This window comes from Salmo salar, chromosome 29, assembly GCF_965601325.2.
Source record: "Salmo salar chromosome 29, fSalSal1, whole genome shotgun sequence".
NCBI lineage: Eukaryota > Metazoa > Chordata > Actinopteri > Salmoniformes > Salmonidae > Salmo > Salmo salar.
Window position 1 is genome coordinate 22,167,491 of NC_138319.1, and position 20,367 is coordinate 22,187,857.

At 41.4% G+C, this 20,367-nt stretch overlaps 1 protein-coding gene and 1 pseudogene across 2 annotated transcripts; one reads left to right on the forward strand and one right to left on the reverse strand.

Annotated features, from left to right (window-relative positions):
* Window positions 1-1,439: 1,439 nt before the first annotated feature.
* On the reverse strand, window positions 1,440-7,159 carry LOC106590321 (metallophosphoesterase 1-like; annotated as a pseudogene). The gene is made up of 5 exons (XR_014383058.1): window positions 7,108-7,159; window positions 7,053-7,065; window positions 2,325-2,408; window positions 2,153-2,233; window positions 1,440-2,013 (listed from the first exon to the last, which is right to left on the reverse strand). The product of XR_014383058.1 is annotated as a metallophosphoesterase 1-like (transcript).
* A 5,616-nt stretch (window positions 7,160-12,775) lies between these two features.
* On the forward strand, window positions 12,776-18,860 carry impa2 (inositol monophosphatase 2). Its single transcript, XM_014181229.3, has 8 exons — window positions 12,776-13,481; window positions 14,369-14,502; window positions 15,284-15,388; window positions 15,573-15,618; window positions 15,705-15,813; window positions 16,278-16,386; window positions 16,864-17,015; window positions 17,937-18,860. The coding sequence occupies exons 1-8, from the start codon at window positions 13,404-13,406 to the stop codon at window positions 18,065-18,067; spliced, it is 864 nt and encodes a 287-aa protein (XP_014036704.1). The 5' UTR covers window positions 12,776-13,403; the 3' UTR covers window positions 18,068-18,860.
* The last annotated feature ends 1,507 nt before the right edge of the window (window positions 18,861-20,367 follow it).

Consider the following 20,367-nt stretch of genomic DNA (forward strand, 5'->3'; position numbering starts at 1 on the left):
AGGCAACCTGCCACACTTAGTACATTATGTGAGTGAACTATGCTAATGAATGCTAATGATACAGATGTGGTCAAATACACTCTGTGGCCACTGTATTAGGTACACCCATTTAATACCGGCCTGGACCCCCTTTGCCTCCAGAACAGCCTGAATTATTCGGGGCATCGATTCTACAAGGTGTCGGAAACATTCCACAGGGATGTTGGTTCATATTGACTCAATGGCATCACACAGTTGCTGCAGATTGGACGGCGGTACATTCATGCTGCAAACAGCCCATTCCATCTCCTCCCAAATATACTCTATTGGGTTTGGTCAGCAACAATGTTCAGATACCTTGTGGCGTTCAATCGTTGCTCAGTTGATATCAAGGGACCTAACGTGTGCCAGGAAAACATTCCCCACACCATTATGCTCCATGCATTGTCAACTGTGGGACCTTATATAGACAGGTGTGTGCCTTTCCAAATCATGTCCAATCAATTGAATTTACCCAAGGTGGACTCCAATCAAGTTGTAGAAACATCTCCAGGATGATCAATGGAAACAGGGTGCACCTAAACTCAATTTCGATTATCAAAGTAAAGGGTCTGAATACTTATGTAAATAAGGTATAAGCGCGTCTACTAAATGACTTACTGTAAATGTAAGCTAAAATACTCTCAAGCACACACTGGGTTTCCTTCTGTACTCTGTGACAGGACAACAACGTCAGCAAGACAAAGGAGCTGATTGTGGACTACAGGAAACAGACAGCTGAGTATGCCCCCATCCACATCGATGGGGCTGTAGTGGAGCGGGTCGAGAACTTCAAGTTCCTCTGTGTCCACATCACTAAGGATATATCATGGTCCACACACACCAACACAGTTGTGAAGAGAGCACGACAACGCCTTTTCCCCCTCAGGAGGCTGAAAAGATTTGGCATGGATGGGCCCTCAGATCCTCAAAAAGTTAAACAGCTGCACCGCTGAGAGCATCACCGTTTGGTGGCAACTACTTGACATCCGACCACAAGGCGCTACAGAAGGCTGAGCGTACGGCCCAGTATATCAGTGGGGCCAAGCTCTCTGCCATCCAGGACATCAAACTTCTTTGTCTCATCACATACGCTGCTGCTACCTTTTATTATCTGTCATTTAGTCCTAGTTGTATGTACATATCTACCTCAATTACCTCGTACCCCTGCACATAGATTCGGTACTGGTACCCCGTGTATATAGCCAAGTTATCGTTACTCATTATGTATCTATTATTACTTTTATTATTGTTATGTTTTACTTTTCTATTATTTCTCTATTTTCTCTCTCTCTGCATTGTTGGGAAGGGCCCGTAAGCATTTCCCTGTTAGTCCACACCTGTTCTTCATGAAGCATGTGACGAATAACATTCTATTTTATTGATTTGATACGCACGCGCACACCAAGTCGTACCTGTAAAATGATAGGCAATGGGCGGGGAAACTTCCGCATATCCTCCTGACAGTACCTTCTCATGCGGCTTGACCGATGGCTCTGTGATATCCACAATATCATTACAATCTACTTTGACATTGACAATGGGAGTAACAGTATGTTGACAATGTGTAGGGAAAAGCTTTTATCTTTTGTGACAATATAATAATGACCAAGTTTCATAAGACATTTGGGGCCAACATTTTTTGGGATATTTATGGCTAATGTCTGGGATTAACCCAAAATATTTTTACCCACAAATCTGTTTGGCACTGAGTAACACGTAAAAGCCATATGGAGGCTCTGGGACTTGATTGCATCTGGGGGAGAAACAGCTTTATTTAGTCAATGCTCAAATCTCTGCTTCTCTCAAATGCTCTGTGTGTGTGAGTGTTTGTTGTGTGCTGTGTGGCATTGACGAGGATGATGATTGTGATGAAGATCACCTGCACAGAGCAGTTGAGAGCCTGAGAGAGGCTGTACAGCTCGTTCTCCACATGCTCGCAGATGGGGCAACGGTCTCCATGCATAGCCATACGTACTGTTCACCAGCACAAAGCTAAATTGGGAAACACACACGCATACAAAATGTACATTAATGACGGTGCAATGATGGAAGCTAAGGAACACATTAACGTGACTAACCACAAACCACACATTGTTAAACTGTTAGATGTTGCTATTTACACTAGACCTACTTGACTCCTTTTGTGGTTACAATCCGGGCAGAGGTGACGTTGAACACCCTCTCGAAGCGTTCAAGTTTGTGCCAGTTCATCCTGTTCAAAGAGAAAGAATGTTACCAGGGCTACCAAGTGAGCATCACTTGGTAGCTTCTATTTAACAGTGAGACTTCTGAACTTAACATACCCATGATGGAAGTCGATGTTGTGGTTCTCAATGATGGCTATTAGCTCCATATCACTGGGGTGTTGGAAGATCAGCCTCCCAGTCCTGAAGAGCACAAGGTTCATATTCAGATTGTCACAGAGGAGAAGTTGGTAATACTTTACTTGACACCCAGCGTCATAACACGTTAATAATATGTCATAACAGCTGGCATAACTTGTCATAACCCATTATAATATGGTCATTACACTGTCATGACACATATATTTATACCTGTTGTGACAATGCATATTGCGTTATTTGACTACACCCGCTACACCTGCAATAACATCTGATAAATATGTGTTTGCGACCAATATAATTGGATTTGATTTATGGCTGGTTATGACACCTACATGAGAGTGTCAACCTACAAAACCTACCACACAAGGCAAAACATTCCATTACACCATTCCAATACACCACTTGTCAACAGTATGTTTATGTTATATATATACAGTACTAGTCAAATGTTTGGACACGCCTACTAATTCAATTTTTTTTTTTTTTTTACTATTTTCTACATTATAGAATAATAGTGAAGACATCAACACTCTGAAATAAAACATATGGAATCATGTAGTAACCAAAAAAGTGTTAAACAAATCAAAATATTTTTCAGATTTTAGATTCTTCAAAGTAGCCACCATTTGCCTTGATGACAGCTTTGCACACTTTTCATTCTCTCAATTAGCTTCACCTGGAATGCTTTTCCAACAGTCTTGAAGGAGTTCCCACATATGCATAGCACTTGTTGGCTGCTTTTCCTTCACTCAGCGGTCCAACTTATCTCAAACCATCTCAATTGGGTTGAGGATGGGTAATTGTGGAGGCCAGGTCATCTGATGCAGCACTCCATCACTATCCTTCTTGGTCAAAGAGCCCTTACACAGCCTGGAGGTGTGTTGGGTCATTGTCCTGTTGAAAAACAAATGATAGTCCCACTAAGTGCAAACCAGATGGGATGGTGTATTGCTGCAGAATGCTGTGGTAGCCATGCTGGTTAAGGGTGCCTTGAATTCTAAATAGATCACAGACAGTGTCACCAGCAAAGCACCCCCACACCATCACACCTCCTCCTCCATGCTTCATGGTGGGAACCACACATGCGGAGATCATCCATTCACCTACTCTGCGTCTCACAAAGACACGGCAGTTGGAACCAAAAAATCCCAACAAAGGACAGATTTCCACTGGTCTAATGTCAATTGCTCGTGTTTCTTGGCCCAAGCAAGTCTCTTATTATTATTGGTGTCCTTTAGTAGTGGTTTCTTTGCAGCAATTTGACCATGAAGGCGTGATTCACGCAGTCTCCTCTGAACAGTTGATGTTGAGATGTGTCTGTTACTTGAACTCTGTGAAACATTTATTTGGGCTGCAATTTCTGAGAATGGTAACTCAAATGAACTTATTCTCTGCAGCAGAGGTAACTCTGGGTCTTCCATTCATGTGACGGTCCTCATGAGAGCCAGTTTCATCATAGCGCTTGATTGTTTTTGCAACTGCACTTGAAGAAACTTTCAAAGTTCTTGTCTTAGAGTAATGATGTACTGTCGTTTCTCTTTGCTTATTTGAGCTGTTCTTGCCATGATATGGACTTGGTCTTTTACCAAATAGGGCTGTCTTCTGTATACCTCGCCTACCTTGTCACAACACAATTGGTTGGCTGAAAAGCATTCTGGAAAAAAATTCCACAAACGTACATTTATCATTGCACACCAGTTAATTGAAATGCATTCCAGGTGACTACCTCATGAAGCAGGTTGAGAGAATGCCAAGAGTGTGCAAAGCTGTCATCAAGGCAAAGGGTGGCTACTTTGAAGAATCTCAAATATAAAATATATTTTGATTTGTTTAACACTTTTTTGGTTACAACATGATTACATAGGTGTTATTTGATAGTTTTGATGTCTTCACTATTATTCTACAATGTAGAAAATAGTAAAAAATAAAGAAAAACCCTGGAAGTAGTAGGTGTGTCCAAACCTTTTACTGGTACTGTATATGTTTTTAACTGACCACAAAAAATGATCATTGTAATTGCGTACACCTCAATATCAGACCCACCCAATGATCTGTTGCTGATGAATGCAGGAGCAGATTTCAGGAGCAGGACAAGACACCCTCTTTTTGACTGATGACTGACATAAGGGCATGTACAGTTGAAGTCGGAAGTTTACATACACATTAGCCAAATACATTTAAACTCAGTTTTTCACAATTCCTGACATTTAGTCCTAGTAAAACTTCCCTGTCTTAGGTCAGTCAGGATCACCACTTTATTTTAAGAATGTGAAATGTCAGAATAATAGTACAGAGAATGATTTATTTCAGCTTTTATTTCTTTCATCACATTCCCAGTGAGTCAGAAGTTGACATACACTCAATTAGTATTTGGTAGCATTGCCTTTTAAAACTGTTTAATTTGGGTCAAACGTGTCAGGTAGCCTTCCACAAGCTTCCCACAATAAGTTGGGTGAGTTTTGGCCCATTCCTGCTGACAGAGCTGGTGTAACTGATACAGGTTTGTAGGCCTCCTTGCTCGTACACGCTTTTTCAGTTCTGCTCACAAATGTTCTATGGGATTGAGGTCAGGGTGTTGTGATGGCCACTCCAAAACCTTGACTTTGTTGTCCTTAAGCCATTTTACCACATCTTTGGAAGTATGCTTGGGGTCATTGTCCATTTGGAAGACCCATTTGCGACCAAGCTTTAACTTCCTGACTGATGTCTTGAGATGCTGCTTCAATATATCCACATAATTTTCCCACCTCCTGATGCCATCTATTTTGTGAAGTGCACATGTCCCTTCTGCATCAAAACACCCCCACAACATGATGCTACCACCCCCGTGCTTCACGGTTGGGATGGTGTTCTTCGGCTTGCAAGCCTCCCCCTTTTTCCTCCAAACATAACGATGGTCATTATGTCCAAACAGTTCTATTTTTGTTTCATCAGACCATAGGATATTTCTCCAAAAAGTACAATCTTTGTCCCCATGTGCATTTGCAAACCGCAGTCTTGCTTTTATATGGCGGTTTTGGAGCAGTGGCTTCTTCCTTGCTGAGCGGCCTTTCAGGTTATGTCAATATAGGACTCATTTTACTGTGGCTATAGATACTTTTGTACCTGTTTCCTCCACTATCTTCACAAAGTCCTTTGCTGTTGTTCTGGAATTGATTTGCTCTTTTCACACCAAAGTACGTTCATCTCTAGGAGACAGAATGCGTCTCCTTCCTGCGCGGTATGATGGCTGCGTGGTCCCATGGTGTTTATACTTGCGTACTATTGTTTGTACAGATGAACGTGGTACCTTCAGGCATTTGGAAATTGCTCCCAAGGATGAACCAGACTTGTGGAGGTCTACAATTTTTTTTCTGAGGTCTTGGCTGATTTCTTTGTATTTTCCCATGATGTCAAGCAAACAGGCACTAAGTTTGAAGGTAGGCCATGAAATACATCCACAGGTACACCTCCAATTGACTGAAATGATGTCAATTAGCCTATCAGAAGCTTCTAAAGCCATGACATCATTTTCTGGAATTTCCCAAGCCGTTTAATGGCACAGTCAACTTAGTGTATGTAAACTTCTGACCCACTGGAATTGTGATACAGGGAATTATAAGTGAAATAATTTGTCTGTAAACAATTGTTGGAAAAATGACTTGTGTCATGCACAAAGTAGATGGCCTAACCGACTTGCCAAAACTATAGTTTGTTAACAAGAAATTTGTGGAGTTGTTGAAAAACAAGTTTTAATGACTCCAACCTAAGTGTATGTAAACTTCTGACTTCAACTGTATGTGTCAGGCCAATGCGGCTTATATAATTATGATGGTCATAATGCTTCTTAACAGTGTCATAAAGTGTATTGTCTTAGTCCAAGTAAAATGACACAGAATGGTCATAATGCTTCATGACATAAAGTGTATTTTCTACATGTTATTTGAAATATGTAGACACTTAACCACTTAACCAGCCATAAAATAACGCAATATATGTCACAACAGGTGGAAATATATGGGTCATGACTGTGTTATGATCATGTTATTATTATTATTATTATATATTTTTACCTTTATTTAACTAGGCAAGTCAGTTAAGAACAAATTCCTATTTTCAATTACGGCCTAGGAACAGTGGGTTAACTGCCTTGTTCAGAGGCAGAACGACAGATTTTTACCTCGTCAGCTCGGGGATTTGATCTTGGAGCCTTGCGGTTACTAGTCCAACACTCTAACCACTGGGCTACCTGCCGCCCCCAACTATGACAGGTTATGAAAAGTTATGTTAGCTGTTATGACATATGATGACATGGTTCTGACTGTCATAACGTGTTATGACACTCAGTGTCAAGTAAAGTGTTACAGAGAAGTTTGAGCTGGGGTATCAACATCTGCCTGAACCCCTCTCAGCACTATACACAGTAGGATGTCTCCATCTCCTCCCAACACAAACCATTTGGGCCACTACTGTTATTTACTTCCTCAATCAGTTGGATTGTGGTTAAATCATACCATTATGTCATAAGTGGGAGATAATACAATATAATTAGGAATTAGAATAAATGATGGACACTGTTGGTAATTAGACCACACACATACACACAGATCCCCTTATGTGCTAAAAGACATGATCACATACTATCCTGAGTAGTCCAGCTGTTGGTGCTGTGTGTGGTCTAATAACCGGCAGTGGCTATCAACAAACCTTTGAGGAGCTCCTTTTCCCCTCAGTCAACGATGTCTCCCAAAATGAAGACCACCTCTGGCTGTAGGAGCCCCAGGGCTGTCCGGAAAGCCCTCTCCTTCTGCCATGCTCTATCAGGAAGCAATGTACAGTACATTATGATTAGGGCAGGGAGTTTTATTGACCATGTGGAAAGACCACTAAGAAGGACAAGTAGGAGAAACTCTGGGACCCGATTATAGTCATAGCCTACAATAACAACCCAGAGTTGTCCTTGGTCAGGCCACATAAGGAATATCCCCTGGTCCTAATAATGATCTTTAGGCAATGACTGCCCAGTACTACCAAGAGACAAGCACCGACTTAAAGTATTCTTGTCCATCATGCTGTATAATGCATGAAACAATGTCCTGGTAGTATCCTGTCTCAATGAAGAAAACTATTGAGGCTGACCACTATAAGTTATTTTGTGGACCATGTGAACATGAGACATTGGAGTCACAGCGGGGCATCTGGTTGCCCTAGCTGGTGAAGTTGCATGTCATAGTGAATTCATACAATCTGATATTAAGACGATTAATTATATTCCTGTCCTAAAAACACTGCCCACTATCCAACCCAAAGTGTTCAGTGCACACAGGATCAAAAATATGTTTTCCCACGATATGCAAATTCCAATAGTCCTGACTCAATCAGCTATGCACAAAATGTATGATTTATGCTTTTTGTTTTCAAGGACTTGACTTGTGCAGTCTGTGTCTGTTTATTATTTCAGAGTTTCTTTTCTTGTCACGTGATCTGAGATGAACGTTAGAGCTTTGACCAATGAGACGTTTGTAATGCACTTTCGTTAAAACATTCAACAAATGACAGTCCTAGATTAATGTAAAACACACAAATAATATGAGGGTTATGTAAACTTTATTCTTTATCACTTATCAGTATGATAACTAAGTAATAAACGCACAAACCATGAAATTGGAACAGGAGTGCACAGCCTACCTTAGCAGGTGGGTATGCGAAAGAAACAAAGCGCGAAGCTGGGGCGGTTGGGGAGTCCTTTGCCGCTGTTCCCAGTTAACTCCGACCACGAACAATGCAAAATTGCAGGGTGATATATCAAATATTCACATAAGATAAACACGCAAATGACAGATAAGAACAGAGTGAAATGTCCGTGCATGTCTGAGAACGAAATGTGAATCTGTTCCACACAGGGACGAGGCGAACTAAATCCTGCTAAATCATGAAAAATACGTGCCCTAGATAACCGTATCCCTGGCAAAGAAATACGCATATTCGTCGGTGTTAGTTTTTTTGGTCCGTTTAGGATTGCCATGCGACAGCAATCTCCCAAATTTGACTCGCGTGCGATGTGCGCACCCTAGTCGAGAGAATGCGGCCGCTGAATAGTTGTTGCGTTAGGAAATAAAGTACATTTGACTGTAATTGCGGGCTTAATGTGGCTACAAAGTATTCAAAGCATGAGTGAGATAGACTGTTTAGCCTGGTCAACAACAAAAAAATAGACTGTAGCCTGTGTGTGTGAGAGAGAGAAAGAGGGAGAGAGAGTTGTTTTGACTTCTAAAAAAGGCAGGACGAGCAACATTCCTCAGAGATCGATCTGATTCCTAATTGTGCAAGCCTGACTGGTACGTTACTTTGTCACAGGGGCGAAAATCTGATATCAACTTTGGAGGGGACAATTACATGAAATTTTCTCAAGAGCAATTCCTGAGGGGGGCACCAAAAGTAGTGCTGTAACACATAGCCTACATTGTAATATGGTAAATGTATATTGAGGAACCAAAGAAATAAGGTGTTTGCCGTACTCCTAACTACCGGTACCCAAAACTACACAACTAATCACAACAGCAATACCATTGCCTTTAACAAATCTTAGTTCAGTCACCAGTTTAAGTTGAGAGTGGGGGTATCCATGGCATTTTCCAATTATGTTCCTATTTTACAAGTCAAACATTTTTAGAACCTTTCATAATGTTGCCAAACAAAGACTCAACAAACTTACCTGAGACTCCCTGTCTCTGCCAGTCTGTCCCTGCATATCTGTCCCCAACTCTGCTGTCTGTGTGCCATCTGTTGCCTGCTCTGCCTAATGACATCGTTGTGAAACATTTCCATTAGAATTTCATTTCTTTCTTATGAACATTTTATCAACTAGTCTTTGGGATATTAGGCTACTAGGGTTCTTACTTTGCGTTTTGGTGTACTGAAAAATACTCTGATATCCGTCTTTTATTTTTCGGCCATTTTTCTACCTGGCTGGCTGGCTGGCTGGCCTACACAGTGTGTAGGTTATTTACAGTAGGAGATGGGCTTCTATCATCTTATCTTTTATCATTCTATTTGGGCTTCGATCTAAAAGGTAGCTAGCAAATGTGAAACGGATTAAAATGACAAGAGTTGACAGCTGTATGAGTTCACCATTTACACAACATATGCTGCAACCTTTTGTAATTTTAATAGTTTGTTTCATATTGGCTGGCTTCCAACAATAGCTGAATTTGCAAAGCTGGCGAGCACCAATTCCATTTCAGTGGTGTTTGCTATAATCTTTGCTTCCCGGGTTAAATAAAGGTGAAATAAAATAAATAAATAAAAGTTCCCTTGCGACAATTTAGCTTTTGTAACGAGACCATTAAATATATTTAAGACAATGGTAGAAGAGAGTGTAGTTCTGTTCAGTTTGGACTTCAGTTTATCGCTAACCTTATCACAGGGACTTTGAAGCACCAATTTACATCATCTGCATGCTGATCTTGGAATAAATTGACGATAGCAAAGATTCCATCTTTGACGAGGCCACATAAATGGAATAGGTACTAGCTAGCTTAATAGTTAATATTTGCACGCTAGCTCTGCGCTAGCTCTGCATTCAGCTAGTGTCTGTATGAACCCTGCCAACATAAAACAAAACATTGCTATGGCGCGATTGACTGGATTAACCTCACGTCAGTTACGTTCATTGAGTGCCTTTCAGACAGTATATACGACCCCTCTGTTACCTTGCCAACTAAGGAACTGGCAGTGGATCAAACATTGTGAGGCAAAGGGTGGGGGGGGGGTTGCAATCTTTTGAAACTTAAAAACGCGCTATTAAGTGTCTATAATCAGCACAATTGCTTTCATTGCGTATTATTAATATTATTTAAATTACATAGTTATGTTTCAGTGATATATTGGGGGGGACAAATCATATTTTTCCCAGGATGGGGGGGTCGTGTCCCCCCCGTCCCCCCCGGGATTTCCGCCCCTGCTTTGTCACGTGCATTTCCCATGATTTGTGACTAGCTACATCGTTTTGATTTCCACATTATTAGGTTTGTATTTCTCAACCATCCACACATCTAAATTCTATCATCTATCCTCCTGATGATATATAGCTTACTGAAAGAGACCTAAAGTGACCTAAAGACCCAAAGTGACCTGTCTTGTTTTAGCCACCACTGAAGTCTTTCTATCTTTTATTTCACTGATGTGCAAATTACATTGTATTTCAATGCATACTAATGCACACTAATCCTTGAAAGACACAAACTACCTTATACACTTCGGACACACATAGTGACATGATTAGCAAGAATTCTCTTTAAGGTTTTGGAAATCCAAGATGTGAGATATTAATAGGCCTAATATTATTTTTATGTGATTTCATGTCATTTCATTTTGGAAATGAAAAAGACTGTTTTATACTTAATTTTTAATATTTAACCCATATTTTACCAGGTAAGTTGACTGAGAACACATTCATTTACAGCAAGGACCTGGGGAATAGTTACAGTTTTATTTCCATCTCTTCATTCAAAAACTCAATCATGGACACTCTTACTGACAGTTGTGACTGCTTCCATGATGTGTTGTTGTCTCTACCTTCTTGCCTTTGTGCTGCTGTCTGTGCCCAATAATGTTTGTACCATGTTTTGTATTGCTACCATGTGCTGCTGCCATGTTTTGTTGTTACCATATCGTTGTCATGTGGTGTTGCTTCCATGCTGTGTTGTTATGTGTTGCTGCCATGCTATGTTGTCTTAGGTCTCTCTTTATGTAGTGTTGTGGTGTCGATCTGGGGAAGGGTACCAAAACATTTCTTCAGCTTTGAAGGTCCCCAAAACACAGTGGCCTCCATCATTCTTAAATGGAAGAAGTTTGGAACCACCAAGACTCTTCCTAGAGCTGGCCGCCCGCCAAACTAAGCAATCGGGGGAGATGGGCCTTGATCAGGGAGGTGACGAAGAACCTGATGGTCACTCTTGATAGAGCTGCAGAGTTCCTCTGTGGAGATGGGATAAACTTCCAGAAGGACAACCATCTCTGCAGCACTCCACCAATTATGGTAGAATGGCCAGATGGAAGCCACTCCTCAGTAAAAGGCTGTCATGTGGTCCCGTGTGGCTCAGTTGGTAGAGCATGGTGTTTGCAACGCCAGGGTTGTGGGTTCGATTCCCACGGGGGACCAGTACGGATAAAAAAAATTATGAAAGTCTGCATTCACTACTGTAAGTCGCTCTGGATAAGAGTGTCTGCTAAATGACTGAAATGTAATGTGCTGCATAAACGTTTTGGTACCCTTCCCCAGATCGTTGCCTCGACACAATCCTGTCACGGAGCTCTACGGACAATTCCTTTGACCTCATGGCTTCGTTTTTGCTCTGACATGCACTGTCAACTGTAGGACCTTATATAGACAGGTGTGTGCCTTTCCAAATCTTGTCCATTCAATTGAATTTACCACCGGTGGACTCCAATCAAGTTGTGGAAACATCTCAAGGATGATCAATGGAAACAGGATGCATCTGAGCATAATTTCAAGTCTCATAGCAAAGGGTCTGAATACTTATTAAATAAGATATTTTGGGGTTTTATTTGTAATAAATTTGCATACATTTTAAAAAATATCCTGTATTTGCTTTGTCTATATGGGGCATGTTGGTGGCAGAATCATGCTTTGGGGATGTTTTTCAGTGGCAGGGACTGGGAGACTAATCAAGATCGAGGGAAAGATGAACGGAGCAAAATACAGCAAGATCCTTGATGAAAACCTGCTCCAGAGCGCTCAGGACCTCAGACTGGGGTGAAGGTTCACCTTCCAACAGGACAACGACTTTAAGCACACTGCCAAGACAATGCAGGAGGGGTTCAGGACAAGTCTCTGAATGTCCTTGAGTGGCCCAGCCAGAGCCTGGACTTGAACCCGATCTAACATTTCTGGAGAGACCTGAAAATAGCTGTGCAGTGACACTCCCCATCCAACCTGACAGAGCTTGAGAGGATCGGCAGAGAATAATGGGAAAAACTCCACAAATACAGGCGTGCCACGCTTGTAACATCATACCCAAGAAGACTCGAGGCTGTACTGCGTAAGGTGCTTCAACAAAGTACTGAGTAAAGGGTCTGAATACTTATGTAAATAGTATATTTCCGTAAAAAGCTGTTTTTGCTTTGTCATTATGGGGTATTGTGTGTAGATTGATCCATTTTAAAATAAGGCTGTAATGTAATAAAAGTCAAGGGGTCTGAATACTTTCCGAATGCACTGTAGATAGACTAAATATTTTCGATGCATTGAGAGACCTCACTTTGATCTTCAAGCACAAATGTAATGCAGCCTACTAGGCTACGGTACATTCTTGGTCGTGGATACAATTGTAGGCTATCCCTCTAGCAAAAGGGTGTTTCAAGTGACAGCCATTGGTGACCGCGGCGACAGCATGCCAGACATGATCACGTGGTGCAGTGGTAGTTCCGCTTACCTTTCTCACTGCGGCATCTTTCGTTATTACTGGAAAAGAATGCGTCTTGCATCCTCTTCTGGATAAATCGTTGTTACCTGCAATATATTTCATTCTACGTGCTGAGCTAACTTGAGTTAAATATGTAAAATACAATATTGTTTAATCAAGCGTTTTCCTCGCCAAATGTTATTTCTTGGATTTATTTATAGGCTACAGGTTGACAATGGCTGTCAATAACATGGAGTTGCTTTTATTTAGTTCCACACAGACTGGTAACGTCTCATCGGCGTTGACGGGACTATTTTAGAGATTTGTTTTGCGCCTATCAAGGTCCTTCGCATCCGACGTAGAATCGTACATTATTTACAAATGTTGTTGTATCGAAGGTCGGACATATAGGCCGCACAAATCCACCCAATAGCAGGACGGTGGAGGCGAGAGCACCCGTCTGCAGCACCGAGTAAGTCGACAGAGGACAACGGCCATTTCGGGACCATACCAGAGACCGTAGCCTACACCGCACGCAAGCCACATAATAGGTTATAATTTGCTGGCTGTTGGATGTCTAGAATAAGGTGATGTAAACGGCAAAACAATAGCATCGGCTCCTCATTATAAAATGGCAACTTCGGAAAGCGACAAGTGCTGGGGGGAGTGCATGGATGTTGCTGTAGAAGTTGCATGTAGAGCTGGCAAGGTAAATCAAGGGCGCCGTAATCCATCAGTTCCATGATGTCTCTATGTTGCTCTTTGTAACGTTTTTTTAATGTAGGTAACGACATCTTATATTTTTGCAAACCTGGCCACAAGGTTTTGAACCTGGCTAAAATGTTTTTAACCTGGCTACATTTCGAAGGCTACAATGTAATTTACATTTTTTTATTTTACCTTTATTTAACTAGGCAAGTCAGATAAGAACAAATTCTTGTTTTTATTTTGTATTGAGGACCTGCAGGGGTTATTTTGCCCCACAGACCTACTATATATATATTTATTTTTGTTGACCTACATGTTAACACTGTATTTCAACAAGTGTTTAATCATTTCAATACAGTGCAGTAAGTTTACCCATTGCACTTTACTTTAGATTGCCCAATTGGCCGGCAGATGGCAGTATTATTCCATTTACGTCCGTTTGGGCTATACTTTAGACAGCGCATGTTCATGACCTGCTATGCCTCACCGTGTTGACACTCCGATCTTCCTATCCTGTTTAACCAGGCAGACCAAAGCAGACATTGTAACAGTGGACAAGATAACCGGGCTCACTTTATGTGAAGTGACTCTAAGACCACGTTTTTGTGGTACTGCAGTTATAGGTACAGATACAATGTAATTACAGTGTAGGTACACATTGTTACCTATTTGATACCTGTTTAAAAAAAGTGGGACCAGTAAAGCTTGTTGCATAGATTACAATCTTCAAAATAGGCCTATTCATTAATATATTGATACTGTATAAACTGGGAATACCCTCAAAAATGACTTGGAAAGCCCATGTACTGTATGTCACAGACAGTCCTGATTCCCAGTCTTGAATGTTGGTGGTGTGTGTTCTATGTTACTTGTTCCCGCTCCCTCCAGGTAGTGCAGGAAGCAGTGAAACATGAGAAGAGTGTGAGCACGAAGAGCACTCCAACTGACCTGGTGACAGAGGCAGACCAGCAGGTGGAAGAGCTCATCATCTCCACTCTTAGGGACAAGTTCCCCTCACACAGGTACGCAATGGTATCTTCCCCCCCAAAAATATTTAACCTTTATTTAACTAGGCAAGTCCGTTAAGAACAAATTCTTATTTACAATGACGGGCTACACCGGCCAAACCCAGACGACGCTGGGCCAATTGTGCACCGCCGTATGGGACACTCAATCACGGCCGGTTGTGATACAGCCTGGATTCGACCCAGGGTGTCTATAGTGACGCCTCTTGCCCCCCCACCCCCCATCTTCCAATTGTGTATTCAAACATGTATGCCAATGGTATCTTCCCAACACAGGGGTGGTTCCATTCTGGCCCCTAGCTAGCCCCTTAACCTAGTCCCTCTGCGTTTCCTGATCTGAAAGATCTCTGTGTTTACTGAATAAGTGTTAGCAGTATTGGAGGGCTAGGTGGAGCCACAGCCATGTAGCCATCCTTGTATTGACAACATCCTTTCCAGTCCATTCAGATCTGTGGATTCTGAAGAAATAGGGTCCAGGGGAATTGTCTAGGAAATTACATTGGAATGGGTCAAAAATAGTAAGCGTTGGCTTCTCTCTTCACAAGCGAGTGATGGTAAACTGAATCATCAAAAAATAATCTCCTTGTAAGGGTTAGTGAGCTAATAGCTAACTTTGCTTTGTGAATTGAAGCATTTTAACACACCAGTGAATTTATGCATCTCATTCTGACACTGCTGAGTGGTAGTGAATGGTGCTTCCTTACAGCCATGGGGTAAGCAAAGACGTTATTGTTACGCGAATCAAGGTACTCACTCACTGTAAATTGTGACCTGACAGGTTCATTGGAGAGGAGTCGTCTGCAGCTGGGGAGAAATGCTTCCTCACAGACAGCCCTTCCTGGATCATAGACCCTATCGATGGGACCTGCAACTTTGTTCACAGGTACAATACAGATTCCTACACAAAAATATACACGACAGCCATTTCCTCAGATTAGTGATTTGGAACTGTACATGTTGAAATCAAGAGAACATAGCTGTTAATAAAAATAAAAGATGAATGCTCTGTCGTCGATAGAATACTATCACCAAAGATGATTTACTGATGATGTACTTGATTTTCCCAGTTTCCCCATGGTTGCAGTTAGCATTGGTTTCGCTGTAAAGAAAGAGGTAAGCATGAGGAATGTGGGTAAACAGAATTGATCAAGTTGAAAATGTTCTCATTATTATAATTATTCATTTGTTTTCAAATGTAGCTTGAGTTTGGAGTGATCTACCATTGCTTCGATGGGACATTATACACAGCTAGAAAAGGCCATGGGGCATTTTGCAATGGTGTAAGGATCCAAGTATCAAAGGAAAAAGGTAAGTCAACTTCTCCTTGTTTTCTTGTGTGACACACCCACATTTTCGGAGGGGATTGTAATGTGTTAAACTACCAAGGGAAGCAACTCAAACATTGTACCATATAGAATTATCAAAAGCTTGATTGATTAATTTATGTTAAAAAAAAAATATTGGTTTACCAAAATGTACAGATATAGAATCTTCATTTGACCTATATTGTCACAGCAAAAGAATCCTGCAGCAATAGGATTCAAACATATGTGGTTAGGCTATTTACTTAGCCAAAATTAGACTACATGAAATGTGCAATACTGTTAATATAACTGTTGGTTTTCAGTGAATTTATGTAAATCACAAAGATCTGTCTCCTGCGGTGCAGGAAAATTCTCAACAACAAAAGAGTGATCAAATTAAGTTCCCACACCTGTACTGTATCCATTATCCTAATCTAAAGCTGTTTTTCTATTCCCAACGACTGTTAGATGTCTCCAAGGCGCTCATTTTGACCGAGATCGGAGCCAAGCGGGACCCAGCAACACTGAACATTTTCTCAGGGAACATCATGAAGTTACTGAGTGCTCCAACTCATGGGTACGAACTGACCGTTTGTTCTCCAATACTTTCAGTGGTCATTCTGGGTCATCTTCATTAGGCACCAAACGGAAGAAAACAGACTGAAACAGGGAGGGATTACCTGGACACTCATTTTCCGTTGTGTTCCCTAATGAACATGAGCCTGGTCTAATGGGCCTCACATCAGGGTCTATGTGGCGTGCTACAAATGTCAATACAGTGATGTATTTTGGCCCTAGACTTTCCTTGAATAGCCTGGTACCAGATCTGTTTGATCTTTCTCGCCAACCCCTATGGCCATTGTCACAAACAGATCTGGGACCAGGGGCCGTACATTTAAAATGTCTCAGAGTAGGAGTGCTGGTTTAGGATCAGTTTTGCCTTTTGGATAACAATGAATAAGATTACATGGACAGGGGGGACCTGACCCTAGATCAGCACTCTTATTCTGAGACGCTTGATACACACGGCCCTAGGCTACTCCTTGTGTTCCAGGGTGAGGATCATCGGCAGCTCCACCCTGGCTCTGTGTCTGATAGCCACGGGGGCGGCTGAGGCCTACTATCAGTACGGCCTGCACTGCTGGGACATCGCCGCCGCAGCTGTCATCATCCGAGAGGCCGGGGGGGTCGTCATAGACACCTCAGGTGGGGGTTCTAGAATAGAATATGTTACTGCTCGTCAATGATGGTCGATGGGTGATAGGGACCGGTTTCACAAGCAGTCAATGTTTGTTTAAATCATTTGTCCTGTCTGTCCTCTGTTATCTGGTCTCAAACTGAGCTCTCAGCTGTACGGTTCTCCTGGAGGAGATGGATAAATTAACTAGAGCTTTCACTTGAGAAAATAACTATTGAGGCCCCACAGAATGCAAAGAATGCATGCTGTTATTATGGGAAAGTCCCTAGAGTATGATTAAAGCAGTTCTTATAGACTGTCATTATTGTGATGGACACACTGACTTTAAAAAAGAGAATCCAAAATGTATTGTATTTCACACGATGGCTGCTATCCCTTGAGTGATACTGTATGAGTGAATGGACTTCTTAAGCCTTTGTGAGGCTGAGCTTGATATCCGGCTGAAGAAGTGACTGGCTGCCCGCCTCGTTCATCTCTTCTTCTCCAGGCCCGGGGTGTTGCACAAAAGGACCACTGTTGAGAGTGTGAGGGACTGGTCTGGGCGTGAGGTCAGGATCATGTGGTCAGCTGCTGGGTGTGCTGCAGTTCAGTCTCTGGCAGCCCAGAGAGAACAAGGGCCCTCTGAGGCCAGGCGAAGCCAAGCTATCAGTTCCTTCCCTGTAATGTTGGAAGAGACTCCATTCAACCTTTCAACCAGTTCCAACAGTCTTGTAGTGGGTCGCCATGGTGCCTGAATAGAAATGTGATTGAAATAGTTAATTTATTTTTTTTATTTATTAGTGGGGAGGCTTTTGGTGCTGAGGGTTAGGACTGATTAATGTATTTATCTATAGTTTTATTTTTTTAATAGTTTATTTATAGTTTATTTTAATATGTGGTTATATGAGTGTGTTTGTTACATAACATATGTATGTGTTTTTCTTTTCCAGGGGGTCCTCTTGACCTCATGTCCCGAAGAGTGGTCGCTGCGGGAACCCACGAGATGGCCAATTACATCGTCCAGCAACTGCAGCCAATCAGCTACGAGCGGGACGACAGTGACCCAGGTGTGCAAAAGTGAAAGTCAACCTCCATCTCTAGTGGATTCTCCTCCGCCTTTTACCTCAAATTATGAAATCCTGCAGCACACTGTCCTGTTGTGTACTCCGCAAGCCTACTCTTTCTTTCACGAGATTTAGCTAGAAACACAATTTTCCTCCTTCAATATGCAAAATCTTGTTACAGTTTAACGTGTGTATATGTAATAATATACACACAGGGACAGTTATACATTTTTGACTACATTTACAGTAGTTATTACCTAGATTGTTTGACAGTCTTTGCCATACGTGGTACCAGACCATGATAGAAATGTATTATAGGAAATTAAAGGAATAGATCAGTCATATTCCAAATTGGACCTCATCCAATGCATATATCTACAGTAACGTTCTAGGTATTCATTTATTTGTGAGTCAAATGTCCCTTTAATTATGATCCACACACTTACATTGCGTTAAAGCTACTGAAACTCAATGAAACAGTGTTGTATGAGTTATCGCTTATTTCTTACGGTTTATACACTCACTGAAGTTTTTAACCATATTTAACCTTCTTTTTTTTAAACAACTTTTTTTAAATATGGATCCTCATACAGACAAAGGAAAATAGGAAGATGGTGGAAAATGTAGAAGTGTTTTCAATGACGTAATGACAATACTGTAGATGGAGCAGGTTTGTATGGTAGCTAGAGATTTGGCTTGTAGTGATGGTTGTTCATGTTATTAAGACCTAAATCACTGCCAAGGTTATTTTCAGCACCGTTACTTATTCACTATGTAATATTAAATGAATAAATAAACAATTACAGTATGTATGTTTAGTTTTTTTGCAAGCTGTATTCACCTGTGTCTCATTGTCTGTGCTGTTAGACAGCACCTTTTTCATAGTGTTTTTTCCACGAGCATTTTCACAAGAAACTTGGATATTCATTTTACACATTGTCTAATGAATTTTGTGGTTGCTTTCATATGATTGACATATCTGTTTTTCTTTGATAGAATAGCAATGTGATGTACAGTAGTTACAGCTGTATGCCTGTACAAATATGGATCCACATATGTGTCCTTTGGTTCTACAGTAGCTAGCTCTTTGTTTCTGTTTTTACTGGCCTGGTGTGTGATGCCGTATCCTTGTGATGATGGCCGTATCTAATTCACTTCACACTCACATGGCCCCTCGCACAGGGCCAGCCCTAGGCATAACCGAACATAAGAAATCAGTCGGGGTCTCATCTTACCGTTGAGAATAGGAATAGGAGAATATAAGGTGCAAGTTAGAATTTTGATAGTATTTCTCTTATGTCAGTCACTGACAGTCAATCAATTAGCCCATGTCAGCTAACATACAGTTGAAGTCGGAAGTTTACATACACATTAGCCAAATACATTTAAACTCAGTTTCTTACAATTCCTGACATTGAATCCTAGTAAAAATTCCCTGTCTTAGGTCAGTTAGGATCACCACTTTATTTTAAGAATGTGAAATGTCAGAATAATAGTAGAGAGAATGATTTCTTTCAGCTTTTATTTCTTTCCACATTCCCAGTGGGTCAGAAGTTTACATACACTCAATTAGTATTTGGTAGCATTGCCTTTAAATTGTTTAACTTGGGTCAAACGTTTCAGGTAGCCTTCCACAAGCTTCCCACAGTAAGTTGGGTGAATTTTGGCGCATTCCTCCTGACAGAGCTGGTGTAACAGAGTCAGGTTTGTAGGCCTCCTTGCTCGCACACCCTTTTTCAGTTCTGCCCACAAATTTTCTATAGGGTTGAGGTCAGGTCTTTGTGATGGCAACTCCAGTACCTTGACTTTGTTATCCTTAAGCCATTTTGCCACATCTTTGGAAGTATGCTTGGGGTCATTGTCCATTTGGAAGACCCATTTGCGACCAAGCTTTAACTTCCTGACTGATGTCTTGAGATGTTGCTTCAATATGTCCACATAATTGTCCTACCTCATGATGCCATCTATTTTGTGAATTGCACCAGTCCCTCCTGCAGCAAAGCACCCCCACAACATGATGCTGCCACCCCCGTGCTTCACGGTTGGGATGGTGTTCTTCGGCTTGCAAGCCACCCCCTTTTTCCTCCAAACAAAACGATGGTCATTATGGCAAAACAGTTCTGTTTTTGTTTCATCAGACCAGAGGACATTTCTCCAAAAAGTACAATCTTTGTCCCCATGTGCAGATGCAAACCGTAGTCTGGCTTTTTTATGGCGGTTTTGGAGCAGTGGCTTCTTCCTTGCTGAGCGACCTTTCAAGTTATGTCGATATAGGACTTGTTTTACTGTGGATATAGATAATTTTGTACCTGTTTCC

Excerpts from the sequence above, each read along its gene's own strand:
- impa2 (XM_014181229.3), top strand. The coding sequence starts at position 13,404 with ATGGCAACTTCGGAAAGCGACAAGTGCTGGGGGGAGTGCATGGATGTT. Across the intron at positions 15,619-15,704 it reads GTTTCGCTGTAAAGAAAGAG|CTTGAGTTTGGAGTGATCTA; the intron begins GTAAGCATGAGG and ends TTTCAAATGTAG. Across the intron at positions 15,814-16,277 it reads CCAAGTATCAAAGGAAAAAG|ATGTCTCCAAGGCGCTCATT; the intron begins GTAAGTCAACTT and ends AACGACTGTTAG.